This window comes from Lampetra fluviatilis, chromosome 16 (assembly GCF_964198595.1).
Source record: "Lampetra fluviatilis chromosome 16, kcLamFluv1.1, whole genome shotgun sequence".
NCBI classification, from domain to species: domain Eukaryota; kingdom Metazoa; phylum Chordata; class Hyperoartia; order Petromyzontiformes; family Petromyzontidae; genus Lampetra; species Lampetra fluviatilis.
The window spans coordinates 11615229-11634793 of NC_136290.1; the positions used below are offsets into that span (position 1 = coordinate 11615229).

The window sequence follows — 19565 nt, forward strand, 5'->3', positions numbered from 1 at the left end:
GGTGGGGGTGGTAGGGGTGGTGAGGTGGGGGTGGTAGGGGTGGTAGGGGTGGTGGTGGTAGGGGTGGTGAGGTGGGGGTGGTAGGGGTGGTGGGGTGCGGGTGGGGGTTTTGGGGGTGGTGAGGTGGGGGTGGGGGTTGTGGGTGCGGTTGGGGGTTGTGGGTGGGGGTTGTGGGGTGGGGGGTGATTAGAGCCGCGCATGCGCAGTGAGTCGCGGGCCGTGACATCTTGAGCCGCGGCACGAGGGTGAGGGGAGACGCGGTGAGAATATCGATCGCGATTATCAACATTATTATTATGATCAGTTATGTTATTATCGTATATTATTCACATTATCAACACGCTGTTACCGTTGTAGACGGATTAGTGCGATCTCCTGCGTGCGCCGTCAGTGTTGTCATGCACTGTACAGCACTGTATTGGTATTCCAAAAACGCCGCCTTGTTTACAACTGCAGGGTCCCGTGCAATGTGCAGATTGTTTGTGAATTCACTGCTGGATAGGGTGGGGGGGGGATGTGTGTGGAGGGTTCGCATGCCGGTGTGGGTCGTTGGGGAGGGGTGGAGCCGTTTTGACCATACTTCACCGCGCTGGTCAATGCTGGTTTGTGAAGATGGGGAGACGTATCGATACGGTATTTCTGTTACCCATGTGTGGAGCACTGTGTGTGTTATCGTGTACACCTTATTAGATGTACACGTGTATCCAGTGCATGTATGTAGACAGACTTCTATACGGTCAGCGGCGCTGCGCTACGAACCCGGCCACCCGAGTTCGATTCACGGTGGTGATTATCTGAAACGGTCCTGGGCCTCCTCCCCTAGGTCGACTCAGCCTCAAATGAGTACCTGGTGCGGTGTGTAAACATCGCCACTGGGGAGACAAAGGCGGCCGAGCGTGGTGCTGGCCATCCACCCCCTCGTGTTGCCCGTGCCCACGTTCATAGATGATCGCTAACAGCATGTCACAGTCTGTTAAGGCTATACGGGGGATCTTTGTCTTTGTTATATTGTCATCATCAGCCATGGTCAATCCACTGCTGGATGAAGCCCCCCCCCCAAGTCGTCTCCATCTCGCACGTCTCCATCCAGTTATTACATCCTGCGACGTAAAATTACTTCTCCAAATGACCCCAATTCGGTTCCAACGTAAAACGTCAGCTGACTGCTGGAGGAAGGCCTCGCCACGGTGTTTGACCATACTTCACCACGCTGGTCGACCATACTTCACCACGCTGGTCAATGCCGGGTGGTGAAGTATGAGCCGGTCCTGGGACTCCCAGGACCGGGTCAGATTGTTAATTTTATAAATCACCCTTAGCCCACCATTGGCCCACACGTGCAAAAGATGTGGATTCTCACATTATTGTACACTGGCATTATACACTGCGCCAATGCTTCTACCACTGTTGGGCGAAGGTCCCTCCACACCTTTGGGCGATGTGGGTTGTTTAACCACGCTTCACGCTGGCAAGCAAGTTGATGAGATTACTCAGGCTCGGTTTAGATGTCACTTTCCACTGGTGTTGACTGCGGCTGGAGATGGAACTCAGGTCGCCAAATTGGTAGGGCAAGGCGCCTCCGCTACACTCCCACGAACGCATCGGCACTTATCTATACATTTGAAAAACTACCACAACGATCCCCTATATACTGTACCCTTGTCGACTCCGGGGCAGGGGTAAAGGAACCCCACAGCCCTTGGTCCGAATACGACTTTATTTCACACTGTGGCCTAGAAATGCAAAACAGGCCAAGAAACGATATTTCTCACTGGAAGGATCTGAGCCGTACTAATCGGGAACTGGAGAGGAATATTTTACACCTGGCAATACTGTTTATAATCTTAGCCACGTCCGTCCTTCAGCGGATCTCATCCAATGACATAAGTGACTGAGGCGTGTGTTTGATGTGTTTTAGTATAGTATTTCCAGGTCCTATTCAGCCCTCGATAAGGACAAGGTTCTCCACTCTTGCTCTAGGGGAGGAAAGTGATGTGAGAGCACCTAACAAGGCTAACACGGCACCATCGGAGTTGGTGTGGCTGTACGCCCCTGCATTGTTGTGTTAACACTGCAATGTTTGCTGTGTTTAGTTGTATACATTTAAGTCCAGTTCCCGCATGAAAAATAAACGGCTGATTTTAATGGACTCTTCATCTTAATCGTGCCCAGCCGCTTCTGTCTCCCCTGGTGCCAATGTTCACCCACCAGAGGTGGGACAAAGTCATTGTTATGCAAGTCCAAGTCGAGTCGCAAGTCATCAAATTCATGACTCGAGTCTGACTCGAGTCCAAGTCACATGACTCGAGTCCACACCTCTGTCACCCACCACACCAGGTACTACTCACTGCACCTGAACCACTCACCCATGCTAATGCTGCACACCCCTGCTCTTGTCTTAGCAGGAAAGAAGTCGGACAAGACTGCGGCTGTGCATCAGCGATGGAGGGAGACGACTGGGAGACAGAGTGCAAGGACATGCGCGCAGAGGCCGACGCCATCATCAACGATGTGGTGTTCGCTGTGCGCGCCATGGCGCTGTCACGAACGCTGCCCAGTTCCGAGTACCTCGCCTACATCAACGTAGAGACCAAGGAGGGGCAACGCTACTGTGTGGAGCTGTCGGACATGGGCCTCAAGGTCTGCCTGCACTCCCCTAATACTTTAATTCATGTTTCTTTCCACCGTACAACCAAGAGTTATGCCCGGGCAGTGCTGAGTCAGCCTGGTGCAGGTCAGGCGGAGTCAAGTTGTTATTCCACTGCAGAAGCCAGGCTTCTTCACGGGAATAAAAAAAGTGCTATAACCCTAACCCTGCGTGTCAGACTGATTGGCCGAGAGCCAGATTAAGATGTCTTCTTAGGTCAGTGTATCATACCAGCTCGGTATGAAAAATAGGCAGTGAGGGCCTGGCGCTGGTTTGGATATGTGAGTGGATATGTGGTATACATATCCTTAATTATGACCAGATGAGAGTCTATATTGCCTTTTGAACAAATCCCCATTAACACGGCTGATACTGTCATATCTTAGAAGCTAAGCAGGTTTGAGCCGAGATAATGCATCAATGGGAGCCACCATGCAGGACATGCTGCGAGGTAGTGGTACGAGGTTATAGGACAGTGCTGCTAATTCTTTTGTACTGAACTTCTATACTCCTACATCTCCTCTGCACCAATTCTAGACTGACCAGAGTGGAGAACAGTGGTCCGTTAATCTCTATGATCCGCATGGCAGAGGTAGGCCTTCATCCACCAGTGGCTTGACAAAGAGTTCTAAATAAGTGCAGGTGGGTCACAGCACGAGTAAAACACAACAGGGTGTGTGCTGTTTTTCGAGTTCTCTTGCTGCCCACGAATGTACAGGTAGTCCCCGACTTACAATGGAGATGCGTTACGACGACCCCATCGTAAGTCTAAAATATCGTAAGTCGAAAATGGCCTAGCCTACCCAGGAGTCTTAAAGAATGATGATAATTTAGCAAAACAGAGCAATTTACAGTACCGTACTGTATAAACTATATGCGTACAGTACATCCCGGCAGCGTCCCAACGTACAGTATCGTACCTCGTACGCTGCTGCGTTTGCCTGCCGCGCGAAATGTGAAATATTTTACAATTTTGTCATATCGCTATCGCCATCGTAAGATCGAAATATCGTAAGTCGGACCATCGTAAGTCGGGGACTACCTGTACTGACATTCCCCATTTCTCCCCGGGTTACCCCTCGGTGCCACCAGATCGTGTCTCACGCCTTTGACCTGGTGGACGACAGCTTTGATGGGCAGCCCCACGAGACAATCTACTCCCTGCTCGACACGGTGAGCCCAGCGTACCGGCAGGCGTTCAGCGCCGCCCTGTTTCACCGCCTCGAAGCCCTGCAGCAGGAGCAGCAGGCACAGCAGGCGGACCTATAAGGGTGTACATGCATGTGTCGAATGCGTAGATTTGTGGGGGATGATCTTTAGAAAATGCACGGGGTGCTGAGCCAAGTTGACACTGAGAGAGATGTTTAACCAAACACACAGAAGGCTAGAGCCGCCGTAGTGTTTTTACGACGGAGATCCATTTGTAAACTCGTATTACTTAAGGCCGATGCTGTAATAAAAAATGCTAGTGTAGTGTTTAAACAAATCCGAAATGTTTACCATCGTGAAAGTAAACACGGTTATTTAATGCAGAATCACACAGTGCAGTTTACTTATGGGTTATTTAATGAAAAGCACACTTACAAATGCAGTATAAGCACATGAAAACCATCAGTACACATTCAACATTCTGTCATACAGTATAAGTTTGAAGTATACTTTTAACATGTAATGTTTTATACCGCTATAAACGTTTTGCATAAGCCGTACATAACTTTGCAGTGAAGATTTCTTCTGTGGCTTCGCATATTAAAAAGAATGTGGAAAAATGTGTATGCAATCAGGTTTGGAATAATGCAGTATATGTATCAATTGAACCATGGCATGAGTACATTTTCATGATTCTGCTTTGGAAATGCCCAAAGAGCCTTCATTGATTGCCATTTAGCCACCCTTTGCATGCTAACAGTAGTTTCTTAAGAGTTAATCCACACACCTTGTAAGCGTGCATGCATTCGTCACGCCCACATACCTTTCGGTGAGGGTCAGCTTTGCAAATGTGCATCGGACTTGCTCAGCCTGTTTGTGTACTACAGACGAAGCATGGCTTTGCACTTCACACTGACATGAATGAAATGACACTGTGCTGGACATGCACTTGCAATTGCATTTGCATGGTTTACATATGCGAGGGTACGTACGTGTGTCGCTACTCGCCTTAACCGAGTAAAATTGTTTGCACGATCCGTTTGGCTGCAGGGTTCTGTGGTCTACTCATGCGTACAAGCAGTGAAATAATACTTATTATAAGTTACAGCTATTTGCCAAGCCACTACGTGTCATGTAAGTCATGACGGTTGTTGGATAGTACTTCCCCACACTGGTCACTGCGGATTGGAGGATGGCCAGGAACCAGTTCGGATATCATTCACCAAGGATGTTAACCGTGGCCAGGAATTGACATCGGGTTGTTCGATTCTTAGCACGACGTGCTAACTACTGCACCACCACTATCTCCCACCTCCGCTCCTGAATATGTATCTTAATGTTAATAACCGAAGTCTTTTCACACCACTTCTGGTGTGCAACATAATTGATGTGGCCTCAATCACAGCAGCCAACTGGTAAGGAACGCAGGAACTCGTTGTTCAAGGGATCCGTTGTCATTATTTACAGCGGCAATATCCCACTTTCTCAAACTCATCAGCTAATCTAACAAAATTACTCGTGATGATTAAAACTACCTCGAGTATTGCTTCGAGAGTGCTTTTAAGGTCGGGATTTTTTTCGAAACGTCGGTCTTCCCAACCAACCACGGCCACCTTTGCACGTTTACCAATCCTCTTCGTTCAATAACAAAAATAATTACACGTTGCATGCGCATGATGGTAAAGAAACATGTTCCACCACATTGTTGAGAATGCTGATTAAACCAAGACCATGCTTGTCCCATACTATTCAAATTAAGCGAGAGGTCTTGTGTGTGCACCCCATGTAATGTAGAGGGTAAGTGAAAGAGATCTGATGATTGACATTCACCTGATGGTTGGTGTTATCAACGATTGGTACCACCAATTATCAACCACGTGGAGTTCATATCGACTTGTTCTTGAATGGAGACGACTGGCAAGCATGTGAAGGTGGATTGTGGTGGGGTTGCAAGTACCGGAATCGGAAACACCCCAATAGATCATGCAATTTGACCCCAGTGCTATGAAGGAAAACTATTGAATGTGCTTGCTCAGTAAACTTTAGGATTTAAATACTGACCTACGTTTTGGACGTGGGGCATACCTTGTGGAGCATTGCTTCAAGGACATAGACGTTAACATAGCATGGAGGCCTTGCTTGCAATGTCAGAGCACTCCACTGGGAGTGAAACGTACGCCTTGCATCATCACTGTCGTGTTTCGAAAGATGTCCAGCTTTTTTAAGGTGCTGTATTTTCATATGGTTGTTATTTTGAATGTACTGTATTTTTGTAAACATAACAATCTTCATCTTTATTAAAGCAGTTATCGAAATTTTATTTAACGGGATGGGGATGGGAGATAAAACATGTAACATCCAAATTTGTGACAAGTTTAATGTAAAAAATTTAAGGATTATGCTGGACAGTAATTACAAAGGGTACTGAATTTTTCATGATTCGTTTATGTAAAATAAATATTTCCAGTACACTTCTGAGTTCGCGAATGTAATTGCTTTGATTAAAATCAGAAATAAGGATGTGTACTTGTTAATTTAGTTCTGAGGGAATAACTGAAAAAATAAAAAAACTGAACTTGCTGGTGGTACGTACTTCATTTATGTATGTTTTCAAGTGCCTCAATTACTGCAGATTACCACATTTGAACAAAATTGTGCTGCTGTAAGTTAAACAAATTCGTCTGGGTGGCTCATTTTACAAATTCAAACCTCAATGGGCAGCCAATTTTTCGTAATATCCTTTTCGCTTTTAATTCCCAGAGATTTGGAGAATGCATGGCGAGGTTGAAATGCATCTAAGGTAGTTATACAGCCACTTCATTTGGCTCATACAGTAAAATAGCTAACATGCTTCATATTGAAGTATTTGCATGTCACTATAAATGTGTCCGTTTGTAATTTTTTCCACACGCATACAAAGATTCCACATTTTAGCGAGTCAATGAATTATCATTTGTACAGTTTCGTTTGTCCAATTCTGAAATGTGAGCAAATAGTTTGCATATCATAATCAGCCATGATTTATTTATCCAATGCAGGCTAAATGCCTTCCCCCAATCATTGCCATCTCTCAGCCTTTCAATGGCAACAATCCATCTCGGGTCTGTACAAGATCCGATTTCAACGTTTCGTCTCCATGGTGAAGGTCCTCGGGAATGTTTTCCCACTCCATCGTCAGCCTCGACTACTGGGTCATAACCCATGTCTTCTAGCGACATCTTGTAAATTGCACACATTTTGCATTGCAAATAATCGATTCTTATAGGACAATGTATTGCGACGGCTAATTTATTTGAATTGATGCAAAGGTACACGCCTGCCACGCGCTATTAAGAGTATGGTTGCAGTAATGAAAAACACGGCCATTGTCCCATTATAAAGCAGCTTTATTGTGTTTGAAAGGGCATAAGGAGAAAAAAATAACCCACACTGTAACAGCTATATAATTGTAGTGAGATAACAGGGCATTTTAAATCCACCTGCACCAAAAGATAATCAGTGTCAAATCTGATAGCATTTTAAATAATAAACTAAAGATATAAACAAATACTCCAAGAGAATTGCACTTCAGGTTTTCAATTGTTTCAACCTCCTTTATACAGCGACGTTAAGACTTGCCCCATTTAAAACCGCACTTTTTTTTACACACCATTTGATAAACTCTAGCAGGGTAAAGCCTTGCAATTCGCTGGGAGGACTGTACATCTACTCTATCACATGATGCAACTCCCACAAAGGTCCACAAATATCTACACCTGTCATAAACCGGGAAAAACATTTTACAACTGGACTTGTGGTGGTGCATACCTGTCAACCCCTTATCAGCGCCCCACCTTATTACAGACCATTTCAGACCTTATTAGGCACCCCGTGCCCTTATAAATCTCAACGTTCATCCTACAAAGTCCCATCACAAGGGAGAAACACAGACGTTTTTTTTTGCCCGGATTGATACGGCTGTACGCCGTATGGACCTGAAAACTCGGTTTCCCTGTACAAGAATACAGGTAAAGCGTATGGGTTGACAGCTATGGGTGTCAGCACAAACAACCAAAGTTTTTTTTTAACAGAGCACACTCATTCGTCCTGTTTGTCAAAACTAAGTGTTTTACTTTCCCCACCCACAATGATCTTTCAAAACTGGTTGCAAGAGTATAAAATAAAAATACTAACAAGATGTAACTGCCCGTAACATTACCATATGATGTACAGTACTCATATCTTATTTGTGATCTAAGTGTCCTCTGGGTTTCAGAGTGGACTTATTTTTTATCTTAAGAGGACTGCTATTAACATAGACAATTCAGACTTGATTCACCAAAATGTTACATGGATGCATCTCTTGATAGGGCAGAAGCAAATACCACAATTTTAGTATTAATTGTTGCCATAGCATATAATATAATTATATTATGGAAATGTTCGGTAATATTAAATTAATACTACCTCATGCATTTGCCAGTCAGGATGAAACAGATACCTTTCCAATGAATGCAGAATATTAGTCTGACAATGACATGCTCTGCTGTAGCTCATTTTGGTACATTCTTATTTCACTTTGCATTGAGAGCTTTATTCAGGTCTCTGACAAAACATGACGGCAGTGTTTGTGGCCTCTCACTTTCGTTATGTCAAGGTGAAGAGGTCATCATGGCCAAAGCCGTTGATGCCACCACACTCGCCAATGCTTCCTTTGGCAGGATCCTGTTGCAAAGTCGACACCTGACCTTTGAGGTCTGTTCCTACCGCACCTCACCCTGTGGCTTTACGTTTTCCCCTTGGTGTACCGCAAACACCTGTCTCAGTAACATGCTCTCCTACGAAAGTGTCCCACCTATCCTAACTTCCTTTTCGTGATTAAATCTACAACACTTTAGTGCTATTATCCATTATACACAGCAATACAAAAAGATTGGCCAATCTTCCCAACCAAAACCAAAGCAACTCTTGGGTGAGTCAAGGGACTCAATGTTATAAATACAGTTTTCATCGACTGAATCGTACCCTGCCTAATTCACGCCCATTGTGAAACGACTGCCTGTAATCCAAACCCGGGCTGTCGCGTTCTGGTAGGCAGTCATTGCAGGCTGGCAGCGGGGCCTGCGGGGAAAACGGCCCACTGCTCACAGGAGGCCGAAGTAACACATGAGCACGGCGGCGTGCAGCACGAGCAGGTAGCAGAGGAGCGCGACACGCGCCAGGGGCCGTGAGCGGAGCAGCCGCGAGCAATATGCGGCACGGCCTCCCAGCCAACGACGGCACCACCATCCTCCGCCGCGCATCTGCGGAGACGAAACACGCGATCGTATGTTACGTGGCACAAAGCCACGGTGCACAAGCCGTTGCCACGCATCTGCCAAGATGAAACACGGCGTGGTGCGTGATGCGACACAAAGTCACAGTACACAAGTCATTGCTGTGCATCTGCTGAGACGGGGGGGGGGGGGGGAAATGCACGCTTAATGTTTCAAGTGCCACTCTGCCAGCTATCTCACATCTGCCAAGACGAAAGACGAAACAGGCTTCCGTTACGTGCCAAGGGCATGACTGTGCCCCAACACAATGTATTTCTCCAGGATAAATAAAGATAAATATAGATTTTGATTCTGATGTATCTTGAACATGAAATGGGGGAAAAAAACTAGTCACTTTTGAAATAGATGATACATATGAGGTCGAAAATTATTTGATAAAAAAAGAGAACAAACACTTGAAATACATCGTGAAAATGGTTCGTGACAGATCATGGAAACGCGTGGGAGGCGAGTCATAACCATTTGCTGTTTTTTTGCCTGGGAAACGAAAAGTCTTGGGAAAATAATCCACAAAATGGTAATCTTGAGTTTCTTTCATGGGAGTGGTAAAACGTGCAGTGATCTCACAGCGGGAGTGGATGTTGGCACGCAGTTATGTGTTATTGTCGAAAGGTATATATTTTTTTACTTAAGAATAGCACGACAATAATATTTTCAGATGAATTATGTGAATATGTTAAATTCGCATCGTGTTTGAACCAGCTCAAGTGAATGGTCACCCAAATGTATTTACTTTTCATCTGTGTTGTGTAAATACACAGGGCTGTCATTGGTGATAACCTTTCCATCAATGGAATCAGGGAAAACCGAGGAATGAAGTTCGGTGTTCAATTTCCACTTTGGCTAAAGTACACTGAATGACCGAACGAGAACATTTAGTTCCAAAATAAATAAGCGACTGCATTGTCAGTGGTACAGAAACAAATCAAATAAACTCACCGCCTTCACCATAAAGTTTGCATATAACATGCGTATAAACGAGAGGCTAATATTCTGACCAATGGCTCGTCTTCAGTAAAGAATTGTATGATATATATAGGTGGCTAATATTTAAGGCAGTTGGCATTCTTGTCTGAAAACATTAATATACTATTTAGGGCTTCCCAAATTCCAGACCTTGTGGCTCAATATTTTTCATTCGAATATACAAGTCCCTGATGATTGGTAAACACATCCCCACATGACTTAGAGAGTGGCAATTAAAATAAAAATGAGAGCTTATGTGTGTGTTATGCATGTACGCGCGTGTCACATGTGCATGCTGTTTAAAAGTTATGTTACAGTGCGGTGTTTAACGCTACCTTGCGCACAATGTGATGCTCTCGGGGGTTGATGATGAGAGCTTCCCTCTCGTCGTCCGAATCCATGATGATGCTGTGCTCGTGGAGAGCAGGTGCGGCCACTGCAGGCCTGGGAGCGGCCTCCAGCCTGGAAAAACGAAGCACGCAAAACAAAACGAAGAGGCACACACGGAAGGCGACGATTGTTACTGCTCAAATAAAAATACCGCTTGACAACTTCAAGTAATGGGGTCCCCCCACATAGAGGGAAATAAAGAATAGAGTGGAGCGAGATTGAGTGAAAGACCTTCCCCATTTGGCAGAGGCATCGTGGATGCTAAGCAGGCTCGAATCTGCTTAGCTTCTAAAATCTGAGCTGGTGCATTCTGGGTTATTTGGTCGGAGACAACCAAGGAAATGAAGTGGGGCATTCACCGAACGTCACTCGTACCGGTTCATCTTCTCCTCCAGCTCAACCAGGGCTTCCTCCGCTGCCACACGCCTCTCACGCTCCTCATTCAGGGTCTCCTCCAATCGAGAGCGCTCTTGATGCGACGTATCGTGGAGCTGTTCCGTCTCGGTCAGTCTGGAGTCGCAAAGAAGAATAAATGCCCAGACTCGTGTGAACAGCATGGAAAGTAGGGTCCTAAATTTAGCATACATATAAGTGCACACTTTAAAATAATGCTTGTCACCCCTTGTCACCGCATCACTTTGTGTCAAAGCTAATGGTCATGAAAAATGATTTAGCGACGATGCAAATGACATTCAAACTAGATGCTGACATTGTATTTAGGCTCAATGAGTACATGACAGAGAACAAAATGAGATAAATATATAAAAAACACACAACTGCCAGCAAGACACGAAACACAATTTATACTTCAAATCGAAGTGAAGACCTCTTAAATGACAACAAATCATTGAATCTTTTCAGGGAGCGGTGAATAAACGATGCCATTAGGGTACGGGCGCCCGCTGGGCGCCAGCGCGTGACCAAGAGTGGTGTGTAAACCGGCGCCGTCGCGCTCACCGGCGCTGGAGCTCCGCCACCTCCGCTGGGTCGACCTCGAGACGAGCGCTCGCTCGCTCCTGCGGCGCTCCCGGTGGGACCTCCTCCTCCCCTCCTTCCTTGCCCTGCGTACGCGCAATCACCGTCAGCACAGACTCCAAGCAGGGTTCAGAGCATTGAGGGCATTAGCTCTGTCGGCTTTGCCAGTCTGGAATTCAAGGTGACGTATTGAGAATTCTTGCAGGTAGAATTCTCAATAAGTTCCATTAGTTGCTCTGCAGAGTTGCCAAGTTGGCCTGCACAGTTGATTTGTTTTGTAAAAATAACGCAATGATCTGTTCCCCATAAATAATTTAAAGACTGTGCTGGCCGCAATGTACAAGCACAAATATAATGTAAAAATAAATCACTAAATTTGTCTTCATCCTGCCTTATGAACAATATATTGTATGGAATCTTTTAAGAAAATGGATGTTGATACACAGTGAAGGACCACTGTTTACTGACATTATCCCACTATATTTTAATATTATAATCCAGTATTAATACAACCGTCATAAACCAAATCCAACATCTTCTGTAAATGATGAGAACTCATCAGGCAGATAAGTGAGCCCCAGGCTAGTAACAAGACAAGAGGACGCAGACACACGAAAGGTGTTCATGGACAACAACAAAGCTGCGAAGATTGTGACCACATGGTTTGGTCCTCATATCATGGGTTGGTCCTCATATCATGGGTTGCATGTCACGTGGCATCTAAGTGAAAAAGAACCAAGTAAACCCATAAAAACAAAGTTTTTCACTCTAAATCCTTTATATGCGTGGCGGTTAGAGTCCTCTCGTCCTCTGGCTTGAGATGGCTGCCACCTATGGGTCAGATGATTGTCTGCCAGTATTAAGCAATTGGTAATTAAATATTTAATTTGTTTTCCCTAAACAGTGTAAAATTTTGGAAATTATTTTTCACGAAAATTAATTGTCACACACAACGAGTCTGTGTGGAAAATGTCAGCTCGATTGGATCACGGGAAGTAGGTTAAAAAACGAGCGAAAGATTTGCACGGTCCTAAGCAAGCAAGAGAACTTAATATAAAGGATCTAAAAATATATTCGCCTGTGGAGGACGCGGGGATCGATCCCGCGACCTTTGGCATGCGAAGCGAGGGCGCTACCAACTGCGCTACTCCGCCACGGCCTGTGGAGGGGTTACGCTCTGGGCTCCTACACTGTGATGTTCAGCCAAAGCCATGAATGAGTTCTATTTGAATAAATGTAAAATAAAACATTTTTGCCTAAAAAGTGTAACATTTTTGAAAAAAAATTTCACGAACATTAATTGTCTCGCACAACAAGTCTGTGTGCAAAATGTCAGCTCGATTGGATCACGGGAAGTGGGTTAAAAAACGACCGAAAGATTTGCACGGTCGTAAGCAAGCAAGCAAGCAAGCGAACTTAATATAAACGATTTCAAAAGTGATAGAGAAATATGGCACACACAAACAGCATTAGCCATTATGTCCTCTGGACCTCGTCCAATGTGAACAATGACAATGGAGAAGTTTTATAATTCTTTCAGTTCCAGATTTTCTTGCGTAGAACAGTTGAAAGGCAACCAGTGGCTTTCACACACACACGGAGACTTTGCTACGAAAAAAGTGGCTATGGACACAAAACAAAAATAAACGGGGTACTGGGAAGCCTCACGTTGTCGCCGTGATGCAGCGAGTGGCGCAGGGCTTGGCACTCGCTCTCCAGGCCGCGGTAGCGACCCTGCACTTCGCTGAGCCGCTGCTGAGCGTCGCGCAGTGACAGCGACCGCGACTTGAGCTGCCCGGCCAGGACGTTGCGCTCCTCCACCGCCACCAGCAGCTGCAGTGAGAATTGGCGAGGATTTAACTCGGACGGTGGGGGGGGTAGCGTTGGGCAATGCAGTAAAATCCATTGTTTTATCACGATTGTGTGGGTTCCTCAGTCAGAAAAGCAAAAACTAGATTATTTTTTATTTAACCAGGTAAAGCCGACTCGGCTATATCGCCTTTTTACAGAAGCGTCCTGGCCACAAATTATAGCTCAACGAAGTGGCTTGCATAGAAATGTAATGCAGCCAAATACTCTTTAAAGGCATGTTTCTAAAATGTGGAGGGAAAAACTGGAGGACCCGCAGTAAAATTAACACGACCACGGGGAGAACTTGCATACTCCAAATATACAGGCATCAGGATCAGGATCGATTCCCACGACCTGGAAAACAGGCGAGGGAATTAACATCTTGCCACCAATCATACTGCTTGTCTTCATCAATCAGCACGAAGCAGCATTGTGAAGTACGTTCAAATAAACCCCAAAGTCCACACAATGTCTGGAAACCCTCATCCAGAAGTGAATTTGGAGAATGGGGGCAGCATAGGGCAGTGCAGCAAAATTAATTGCTATACTCTACTTGTGTGCACCCACAGCTGGCTACACTTGCGAAACCCAGTTCATCATAATCACGAGCGGCAGATTAGTGCTCCAATCCCTATGCCAAGAGGCCACCTACATTCACAAAACCTTGATCAATGTTTATTTTTTTCCTATTTTTGGCGAGAATTTGCATTTGTCTTCATTAGCAATGTGGCCCAACTTGCGATGCGTCTCAGCCCCTGGTGCGGCATCGCAGACTTAACTCTCGTTTACGAAGAAATAAACCAAATGCCTTCTCCTTTTAACTGTATGCCAGAATCCGCTTCACCCATGGCTTTATATAGTTTCATAGCTCTGGTGGATTAAACAGCCAAAAGTAATTCGGAAATTTGTGCCAATGTCAAAAGGGCTTGCGTGGGACTTACTGCACCCCGCTGTTTCCAGAATAGCTAGCTATCAGTCGCCGCTTCAGCGGCCTGAACTGGCAGTTGCAGCAATTAACCAGGGCTTCCACAAATACCCGACTTAAATTCTGCGCATCAGCAGGGGAAAGTCCTGATAATATGTCGCGCGTGCACGGAGACCCGGCTTGCGGAAGCACGCACTTTGTTGTTGAGCTGCTGCAAGCGCAGCTCCTTCTGGTGCAGCTCCTGCAGACACCGCTGCAGCTCCGACTGCAGCCGCAGGACCTCCGCTGGGGTGGAGCCGTCTCCTCCGTCAGCCGCCTGTAGGGAGGGGCGAGACCAAGCGAGCGGCAGGTGAGCTCCACTGCTACCGCGTGCGCAACTCTCTACCTTCAAGACGAAAGAATGCGCTGGAAAAAAAAGTTAATTATGGCCATGACAACAAATCTACTGTTGGATGAGGGCTTCCCCACGATTTGCAGGTCATGGATGTTATTCTACAATGTTTCACCGGTGTGGGTTGTAATGTCGGAAGCATAGACGTGGGATCATAGAAGTACAGTATGATAATGGATTTTTCTGCATTGCCCCCTGCTGCCCACCACGCAGCCTGGCCCAGTCTATAACAACCTGGTGTGCACAGTAGTCATCCTTCAAAGTACTCTCCAGGCTCAGGCCTGCTTAGCTTCCGAAATGTGACGAGATCTATCGTCATTTGGGTGGTGTGGCTATAGGCAGACTATAGTACATACGATGAAAAGTGTAAAATATATTTGACTTCAAAGTTCATATAAAAAAATTCACATGTATTTGATTTATGAAAATCGATAAAAAATGTAATGTGCTTTATCAAGCCAGTTGAGACTATCTGTAATTGCTATCTATATTGTATATTAAAAGTTACACTAGGTATTGCATTTTATATTAACAGTAAAGTACTAATTAAAGTACATTTTAAGATGAACACAAAAGTTGTAAACTATCGGTACATAGAAATAAACAAAAACAAGGTTAAATTGTTGATATAACGCACACACTGTATAATTGAGATGTTAACTAATAATGAGGCTCCCATTGGATCCACAAGCATGATTTGGTTGTCAGGGCAACACCTTTCCCGTGGTGAGATGCTGGTCCAATCCGCCACTTTGAGACCTCAGCTCTTGGCAAAACCTCTGCAGCTCGGCGATGCGCGAGTCTCTGTCTCCAAGTGTTGCCAAAAATTGCTCCTTCATCGCCTGCTTTTCCGCCAGCAATGCTTCGTTGTCGGACCTGAAATAACGGACACGTTGAGCTTAGGAAATATCTTTGCATTCGGCCACAGCGCCGTTCTTCAGAAAAATCTGATTAATTTTCATGATCGTTTGTAATGTCTAATTTTTTCCACATTTTTCCATTAGAATGAATGCAATGTTTGCATACAATTTGCATACAATTTGCCAAAATCATATACCATTCCTACGCATGCGATTGCTCATATCGTAAGCGTGATAATTGATTTTAATGAACTATCATTATAGGCTTATTAGAAACTCTCCACAATATATCTTTAGTTCTAGATTTGTGTTGCCCACCCCCACAGTATTGTCTTAATACAACAGCCATCCAATCCAGTCGTAGCAAAGCGTAGTCGGCATGAGCCCTGGTGCAAGGCATTAACTCGGGCCCTCTGTCTAACTTCCCTCCCCCCCCACCTCTTCTTCATTGCCCGGTTCCTGGCCACCAACGGCCCCGTAGCCTCTGGTGCATTAGCACTGCCTGCAAACTCGGTAGCTATGCCACTGACCCGATTTTGTGCCTTATGAAGACCAGAAGTGGGGGAAAAATCGGACTCACGAATCCAACAAGGAAGCCATAAAGCGTTGAGAACCCTCGTACAACACAAACAAAGCTAAATACCACTGAGCTACATATATCTTTTTCAGAAGATACCTGGCCACAAATGATTATGCAACGAAGTGGCTTATCACCACGTGGAAATTAATTTCAACCAAATACTCTGAACGCATCTTTCTAAATGTGGAGGGGAAAAAAACGGAGGACCCAGAGAAAATTTCACGCAAACACGGGGGGAACATGCAAACTTCGTGTACACAGGCGTCAAGTGTCGGGCTTGAATCGGCAACCTCCAGCAGAGGTAGTTAACATTTCGCCACCATGGCGCCCCTTTGCCCAAACTTTCCCCGGGCTCGTGCCCGGTGGCTCACCGCATATGTGACACCTGCACCTGCAGGATGGACACTTCCTCTCGGTGTGCGCCCTGCAGTGCCTGCTGCGCCATCGCCTGCTGCTTGAGGTCGTGCATCTCGGCCCTTAGGTGGGGGATGTCGCCACTCTCCTCACCGATGCGCACGTACTGCTCACGCAGCCCACGCAGCTCCCACAGCTGGGGTCAAACGCCGACGGGGAGCCGGGGGACAGAGCACCCAGTGGCAAAGGGATGAGAGCAGCAGGAGTGGATTTGTTAGCGAAGGCTTGCCAGTGTTAAAAGTAGAATATTAATCATTTGTTCCTTCCTCGGTTGCATGAATTGTCAACAGTTATGATTAGTGTTGTCTAAACATTTTTTTTGTCATTGGGTTAGGAGTAAAAGCTAGTGGTATAAATCTATACCGTTTATAGCGGTACAGAAACAAATCATCAGGAATTTGCCCGAACTCATCCGAGCTTAGGAGTGAAGCAGGGTTGCACTTGGATGAGTAACCACCATGCACAATACACAGGGTGTTTAGAGGGCTGCAGGACTACTTGATGGGCAACAGTGGGGGTGGCGCCACAAAATCCATTGTTAAATCCATTGTTATACTTTCATTGTTATGCTACCATGTCTTCTTGGTTCTTTCGGTAAAGTCACGTAGAAGGGAAATAATAAAATAATGAACAGAACAAGGCTGTCTTTCCGACAGCCCTGTTCTTCACCTGAGGACGGCTGCTTGCGTTGTGGCCGAAACGTGAGAATTTTATTTTATTCTGTTTAATTTTTATTATTTTATTATTTCCCTTCTACATGACTTTACCAAAAGAACCAAGAAGATGAATCCCTGCAGTCACGAAAGCTTGAAATCGAAATTTATGCTGCCACGTGTATGCTCGCCTGCACTCATCCAGCAACGGATTGATAAAAGGGCTGTACGTGCACATTTCAAGCTCGTTCACCGTACCAGTCGGTCGCGGTCGTCCTGCAGTGCGGCCAGCGAGCTCCGCAAGCTCTGCACCTCGGCCTGGCTCTGCTCCGTAGCCGGCACCGCCGTCTCCGCCGCCGCCCCCAGTCTCCTCTCCTCCATCCTGCGTGGCTCCCTCGGTGGCGCGTGAGCCTCCGTGCGCAACGCCACTGCCCGCACCGCTTCTGCCTCCTCCTCCTCCCGCGCCGTCCCTCCCGGGGCACCGGTGCGCGAGGACGACGCAGCCGGCAGACGCGCGATCTCGGCGTCGCGCCGCGCCAGCTGCTCCGTGAGCTCGTCGACGCGCGACTCCAGATGGAGGACGGACTCGTCGGACCGGAGGGCGGCAAGCTCGCCGGCAAGGCCCTCATTGTCATCAAGCGCCTGCGGGGGCAACCATTCACAAACAACGATTGCACAACGCTACTAGGAACTGGTAGGGGGTGGGCTTCTGCCACTGTCAGTCAGCTTGGGTGTCACACGCCATGGGAAAAGAGCGACTTCACTGATGGGGACCGTATATGAATGAGTGTTTGGCACAAGAGTTAAAGCAATGTAGAACTCTTAGGTGACCCTACCCTATGCGTGAAACCCAGTTTGTACTGGCTATAATATCCAAAGTTGTGATGTACTTCTTTTCGCCCACATCTATGAATCCCATCATCACATACATGTAAAGATCAGCCCTGAGGTAACAAAACCCTCACAAGCCACACAGGGCTTGAGGTCAGAATCCAGCAGTGGGTTGACAAAATGGCTGTACGTGCACATGGTTGGCTATGTACGGTGCGAAAGAAGTTCAACATACATGTACAAGCACAGACTCACTGTATATTTGTGCCAAATTTTTGCTTTCTGGCCTATTCATAACATCATAAGCATATACACGGTCACAGCCATAACCATCTATGCGTATTAGCTATTCCTTGTAAAATGAGTTAGGAGGACATCATTCATCTCCCGTCTACAGCCCTGAGCCGATGGGGGATGTTCCGTTCCAGCTTGTTACAAACGGACAGCCCGACGGAGAGCAGAGCTCAGGCCTAAATGTGGGCTTCAAAAGCGTTTAAAAGCCGTCACCTTCGCCAAGTCCTCCCGCATCCGTGCCAGTTCCGTCCTCAGCGACGGCAGCTCCTCGTCGCCCCCTGGCGTCCCACGGCTTCCCGAGCCGGCTCCGGTCTCCAGCTGGTCGCGTTCGGCCTGCAGGGAAGCGAGGGCCCCCCGGAGGGCGCGGGACTGCTCCCCCTGCTGCCGGGCCTCGTGCGTGGCCTGCGCCGCGGCCAGCTCGGCGGCCTGCAGCTCGTGCACAAGCTCGGCGACGCGCTCATCGCTCGTCTCCGACTGCACCCGCAGAACGCCGCTCTCGTGACGCAGCGACTCAAGGTCCTGCGTGCAGAGGCAGGCGCTTAGGGTCGCGGGGGGTCTTCCGTGATGGGAAACGGTTGGTTCAAATTAAAGTAAACGATAAACTATTTTTATTTTGCCAGGTAAGGCCCACTGAGTTTTGTAGCTCTTTTTTAGAAGTGACCTGGCTATCACAAATGATAGCTCAATAAAAAGTGGCTCATCACGTGGAAATGTATCGCGGCCAAATACTCTTAATTGCATGTTGATTCTAAATGTGGAGGAGAAAAGCGGAACACCCGGAGAAAAATCCACATGGCCACAGGGAGAACATGCAAACTCCAAATATATAAGCGTCAGGGTCGAAACACAACCTCCTGAATACCAGGCAATGTAGTTAACATCTCGCCACTGTGCAATGGGATAATACAAGTTAATTATGTCTGAAACGGAAGGTTATTTATAAATAGCTGTCTTGTCAACATGTAATGTACTTGGTGCCATATTACGTACATGTTTCCATTAAACACGTATCAAATATTAGTCATTAACATTATAAAGCAAACGTTTCACTAATGTACTGTAAACCATGCCATATTATACAAAACACTGAATGTCGAGTTATATTCCACCTAATCACACTGGTTTACATTTAAGTGAAACATCGACCTTTTTTCATTATTTAACTGCATCTATTTTTGTATCCAGACTCATCTTATTCTCATTAACCATGTCTGTATACTTAAGCCATGATTGACTGACCTAAAATATTAGCTTTATATTTATAAGTAATCCTCGTCAGCTTCAGCCCACATGTGTCCATCACAAAGAATACAGCATAGCCTGC

At 46.2% G+C, this 19565-nt stretch overlaps 2 protein-coding genes across 6 annotated transcripts in view; one reads left to right on the forward strand and one right to left on the reverse strand.

Annotated features, from left to right (window-relative positions):
* The first annotated feature begins 193 nt into the window (after positions 1-193).
* Positions 194-6356, forward strand: GSKIP (GSK3B interacting protein). Of its 3 annotated transcripts, none has more exons than XM_078863719.1 (3): positions 194-260; positions 2406-2640; positions 3740-6356. In XM_078863719.1, exons 2-3 carry the CDS (start codon positions 2443-2445, stop codon positions 3914-3916), a joined length of 375 nt encoding a protein of 124 aa, XP_078719845.1. In that variant the 5' UTR covers positions 194-260; positions 2406-2442; the 3' UTR covers positions 3917-6356. The 3 variants fall into 3 exon arrangements, with proteins under 3 accessions (XP_078719845.1, XP_078719846.1, XP_078719847.1); XM_078863720.1 differs by having other exon boundaries at positions 213-260; positions 2403-2640; XM_078863721.1 differs by having other exon boundaries at positions 224-245.
* Positions 6357-7147: 791 nt separating this feature from the next.
* The window catches only part of GOLGB1 (golgin B1), a 52605-nt gene continuing 40187 nt past the window's right edge, over positions 7148-19565 (reverse strand). For 2 of the 3 annotated variants that reach the window (XM_078863732.1, XM_078863731.1), the window contains exons 18-27: positions 18455-18760; positions 17375-17758; positions 16421-16599; positions 15326-15485; positions 14415-14534; positions 13111-13275; positions 11425-11528; positions 10843-10977; positions 10413-10539; positions 7148-9078 (exon numbers count right to left, since the gene is read on the reverse strand). In XM_078863732.1, the coding sequence (XP_078719858.1) occupies positions 8920-9078; positions 10413-10539; positions 10843-10977; positions 11425-11528; positions 13111-13275; positions 14415-14534; positions 15326-15485; positions 16421-16599; positions 17375-17758; positions 18455-18760 (1839 nt within the window). In that variant the 3' untranslated portion in view covers positions 7148-8919. The remainder of the gene's footprint in view (positions 9079-10412; positions 10540-10842; positions 10978-11424; positions 11529-13110; positions 13276-14414; positions 14535-15325; positions 15486-16420; positions 16600-17374; positions 17759-18454; positions 18761-19565) is intronic. The other variant, XM_078863733.1, reaches the window with a different exon arrangement.